The sequence below is a fragment of the Carex rostrata genome, chromosome 22, assembly GCF_964058835.1.
Source record: "Carex rostrata chromosome 22, lpCarRost1.2, whole genome shotgun sequence".
Classification (NCBI taxonomy): domain Eukaryota; kingdom Viridiplantae; phylum Streptophyta; class Magnoliopsida; order Poales; family Cyperaceae; genus Carex; species Carex rostrata.
The window spans coordinates 8,832,087-8,837,075 of NC_135939.1; the positions used below are offsets into that span (position 1 = coordinate 8,832,087).

Consider the following 4,989-nt stretch of genomic DNA (forward strand, 5'->3'; position numbering starts at 1 on the left):
TCCTCTAAATTTTGAAATATCATATTCCCCTCTCTAAATTTCAAAAACTCACAAATTAATACATTTTATTGTTTTTTATGTTAAAACACATTCTAAATTTATAAAATATCCATTTTATCGTTTCATTAAAAGCATAAAATGCCCATTTGACACAAATTTGAATCTAAAGGGTTCCTTTATCTGAACTGCTTTAAGATCCGTACTCGCTAGATCAGCACGGATCTTGAGCGAACACGCACATATATTAAAGCAACATGCACAGATTTAATGTGTTGCGCGTGGATCAGGATTGCTTTAATATCCGTGCGTGCTAGATCAACGCAGATCTTGAAGCGAACATGTACATATATTGAAGCGATGTGCGCGGATCGGACGGTATAGGAACTCTTCAAAATCAAATTTGAGTCTGATGGAGCTTATTATGTTTTTAATAAAGGATAAAATGGATATTTTATAAATTTCGAATGAGTTTTAATATAAAAATATAATAAAATGTATAAATTTGTGAGTTTTTAAAGTTTAGAAGGAATATGTAATTTCAAAATTTAGAAGAAAAAAATACTTAATTTTGAAGTTTTTGAATTGTATACATGAAATTCCCTCTAATTAAAATTAAAATTAAAAATTATATTCGTATCCGTATCCGTATCCGTATCCTATCACATATTAAATTTTTCTGAGAGTCTAGAGGAATAGAGGATCCGGACTCGGAAGCGGGGGCGTTCCAAAGCCCATCGGACCAGAGCTTGTTCGATGGGCATTTGTACCGTTCAATTATGCATCAAGATTCGTGTCATCAGATGGATCTCCACTTGACAGAGCGTTTCGTCAAGTTACCGTCGCATCATCTGCTCTCTCACTCCCCGTTCTACTCGCAAGAAGCAAATTCGCTCTCACGCTCGCTCCCTCCCTTCTCTCTCTCAATCGCGGAAGAAAATTCATTTCCGATTCTTTCAATCAACTGAGCGGACCGCCTCCTCTCCTCCGAATTGCTTAGCATCGCCCCTTCTCTCTTCTTCAGCTCAACAAAATAGGTATCTTTTTAATCTCCCTTCTTAAGAAATCAGAGATACTCGTAGAAATCAAATGCCTAATCCTAAATCAGTACATTTTGTATCCCCGCCAACTTAAGAACCCATCTTTCTTGATTTAGATCTGAATTCTACCCAGTCTGATAATTTTGAAAAATCAAATGACTTGATGTTATCTGAATATGAGTAATGAACTCACAAGTCATGCATTTTTTTTTTGTTAATCACAATATGTATAATTACTTGTTATGTGTTATTTTATACAAATTAGGTCATCTATTGGCATTTTTTCTGTGATTTCTTCTAGTTTAGTATGCTGGTACGCATAATTGGGTATGAAGTGGATACTAGAGAAATCATATTCTTACCTCACAAATTTCTATGGTTTTTTTTAATCAGTCCTAGTCGCCTCTTTCTTCTCACAACCTTGTCAGATCAATGGACCAACCATTCTCACCACCTACACAACGATGTTCGTTATTTTCTGCCGTCTCTTCTCATGACACCTAACATAAATACAAGCCTTTTGGAGCCAGAATTACAACAGTTACCTCAACCACAGCTTGATTCATCAATCCCTTATCGACTTGTTTAGGAACTTATTTGTTTGACTGTACAATTTCTGACAGAGAAGCAAAAGGTTGCAAATGTGGCACCGAGCAAAAAGTCTGACGAAGGAGCAACTCAGAAAGAAACTGAAGTAATTCAGAGAGAAACATCTCCAATCGAAACTGGCAATAAACAAGTCGACGATACCTTTACCTCAAGTAGAAGGTCGGACAGAGTAGTAACCCAAAATTCAACTCGAGGAAATGAAAGAGAAACATTGGCGACCAAGCCTGGTGCTAAACAAGTAGACGGTGACTTTACACCAAGTAAAAAGTCTGACAAAGGAGCAAACCAAGCAGAAACATCTCCAGCCAAAAAGGGTGCTAGACAAGCTGATGGCACCTGTACCAGTGCCAGTAAAAATGGTATTGCTGGTGACAAACGAAACCATATTTGCGAGGAAAATCAGCAGAGCCCGACAAAGTCCTGTGGGAATCATGAAAGAAAACAAGTTAGGAGTAAAGAGAATGGCAAAGGGACTCTAAGAAATGCAAATGATGCTTCTACATCGCATGCAAACAACACAAATGTCAAAATGAATAATCGATTTAGTCATGTGCCAGTACATAAATTTATGGATCGAAATTCAAGTGCCCATACATTTGAGGTTTGTGGACTTTACTGTAGCAGTACTATATTGAACGTGTTGTGGTCTTGCCTGGTGCTGGTTGAGCTAATGACCGACCTTCTATTTCTTTTATTTTTTTTCTCATAGAATTATTTTGCGTGAGATCTGAATTCGGCAGTGTAAACGGGACAAACAACAATATCATCCAAAAATGCATATTTCCTACTAATTTAAAAAACAAACAAACAAACAAACTTCAAAATTGAAAATCTTTCCCGTGAAATGCTTTTCAGTTTGACTATGTTATAACCAGGAGATTTGAGCTTATAGTTTAATAGTCTTTTTCCTTCCTTTTTGTGATTTGAAGTGGAATGACTCAATAGATGATGCACCCAAAATGGAGAATGCTCAGACTGTTATGCAGAGTAAAAGAACCCAGCAAATACAAAATCAAAAAGGTCAAATACCTAAAAGAAGACGGGTGCTCAGATGGCAGCCTCACGAGGAAGAGGCCTTGAGAAAAGCCGTAAAGGAGTATGAACATTTTTTATCCTTTTTTGAGAAAATAATTCTTTTAATGCTTGCTTGTCTGATCGTCTGACCTTAAGTATGGCTGTTATTATTTACATGGTAATACTTCCTATCCTCCTATGTTTCAGACAAGATAATTTCATTGTTCCTATAAAACCTCATGACGAGTCACTCATCTATGAAACACGGGATTATTACGCAGGCTGTATAAAAGAGTTGTATACCTTGTATATCGATAATAGTTGATAACCCCAGTTTTCTTCTTATTGTTAGTAGATACCCGATTGTTTCCTTCTTTCTTCTTGCTCCTCTCTGTATTAGTGAGTGAAAGAATAATTTCAGATTATATTTTTTTAATGTAAGGTGCTTGGTACATTCCTTATCCTATCTGGTCAAATAAGCCCCTCTTGTTTTGTTGTGGTGGTATAATTAGTAATTTCTAACATAATTTTTGTATTTCGCAATCAAGGATTAGGAAAGGCAACTGGAAGGAAATTTTGGATACTTACCCAGATGAATTTACTGGTCGAACTGCAGTATGATATTTTTTTTTCTCAAACTAAAGTCAAATTTTCTATCATGAAGGATGAAATATTTTTAATATAACAAATATATTAACGCAGGTTGACTTGAAGGACAAGTGGAGGAACATGACCCGTTATTGAGGTATATGCATGGTTGCTGGTTTTTCTGTTTTTGTGTGTGTAAGAATATCATAGGAGTAGATAGGGTGTTAGGCCTGTTGATGTTTCTAAAGCTTTTGTTGTAGATGTTGTTCATGGGCTCTTTTTGTTCTCTTCCGCCTGTTCCATATTGCTCAAGTTATTTACCATTCCTCCAGTAATACTGCCTCCAAGTTTTCTTTGCAAATAGATAGGGTTAGTATTAGTATATAACTTTATTACAAAAATTAAAGGGAGATGCGTTTTGAATTCTGCTTGCCACTCAGATGTCCGAGAGAATTTTTACCGATGGTGCCTCTGAATAAGGGTAGTACCATGTTTTTGTTTTTCCTTCTTTGATGGATGCATTGATTTTCTAGGGAATGTTTACAGGCAGAAAGAAGATTTCATTAGATTGGTCTACTATGTGCTTTGGTTTTGTTATTACTTATTATAGAACCTGTAAATTCAAGTTTTTGTACATGTTTGACTGTGCCTCATTAACGGGTGAGGCTGAGCCGAAATTGTCCGGGACGGAAAAAAAATTCTCTTGTGAAAATTGCAACTGAGAACCAAATCGTCTCGGTTTTTTTTTTTTTTTTTTCTATTCCATAGCTATGTTCGCTGTGACCCCACTGCATGTGAATGTTAGATTATATTCGTCACAGATCCACTCCTAACTTAGTTGGGAGTGTAAACGGATCAAATTTTATCCGAAAAATTCGGATCTGTATCTGGATTTTTGCGGATTCGGATGTTTGAATGTATAGATAGTTTGCGGATATGGATACGGATACAATTTTAATTTTGGAGATGGATACGGATAATTACTTGTATCCATAAATTTAATAAAACGGATATCCGTTAGCAGTTTAGCATTGGTAAAAGTTTGCCACCCGTTAGTTTACTCCTCTTGAATCCAATTTCCGTCGTTTCAAACCTCTTCTCTCGCAAAGTTTCATGAAATTTCCATCGAATAAATTAGTCATCATTCGCATTGCTTGGCCAAATTCTCTCACCACCCTTCCTTTATTCAACTATTCCTTTTCTTCTTCATCAATTAGATAGGTTTTTTCTTTGTGTAAACCAAATCGCGGTTTGGAATGCGATTTAGTCGTTGACAGGGTTGCTCTTTTTCTCTCAAAAAAGCTTCTGGTAGCTTCACGTTCTTTCTTGATGTTGATTTTTCTCTCTCTTTTGGTTTGGTAACTTGTAAAGGACCAAGTAAGCAAGTCAATTTTTGTGTAAATGATGATTGAGCAAGCTGATTGATTGAAATTTCGCTTCTTTTGACATTTGGTTTCTTGTGAGCTAAGCTTAGGACCTCTAGGTTGATTTAATTTTTGGTTTTGGTTGAAAACATAAAACCCTAGGATTTTCCTGATACCGAGTTCAAGTTCTTGCTATACCAATGGATAGCTGTCTGTTGCTCTGTTGATACCTTTGTGTGATTATGTAAAAACGGTATTGAATTTCTGTAACCCTCTCAAATGCTATTTACTGATATGATATATTGGTTGGTTGTTCCAGGAACTTGTGTACAACAAAAAGGAATATAAAGGGTGAGAGATGCAAATTTATCTTAATC

General features: G+C 36.0%; 1 protein-coding gene across 1 annotated transcript; it reads left to right on the forward strand.

The window, feature by feature from the left end:
* Positions 1-800: 800 nt before the first annotated feature.
* LOC144573928 (uncharacterized) lies at positions 801-3,507 on the forward strand. The gene is made up of 6 exons (XM_078323703.1): positions 801-881; positions 998-1,034; positions 1,661-2,247; positions 2,576-2,742; positions 3,209-3,275; positions 3,363-3,507. Exons 1-6 carry the CDS (start codon positions 801-803, stop codon positions 3,402-3,404), a joined length of 981 nt encoding a protein of 326 aa, XP_078179829.1. The 3' UTR covers positions 3,405-3,507.
* The last annotated feature ends 1,482 nt before the right edge of the window (positions 3,508-4,989 follow it).

Bases quoted from the DNA above. Each gene is read 5' to 3' on its own strand.
- LOC144573928 (XM_078323703.1), top strand. From the start codon at position 801: ATGGATCTCCACTTGACAGAGCGTTTCGTCAAGTTACCGTCGCATCAT. The intron at 882-997 runs GCAAATTCGCTC...CGAATTGCTTAG, and splicing joins CCCCGTTCTACTCGCAAGAA to CATCGCCCCTTCTCTCTTCT. The intron at 1,035-1,660 runs GTATCTTTTTAA...AATTTCTGACAG, and splicing joins TCTTCAGCTCAACAAAATAG to AGAAGCAAAAGGTTGCAAAT.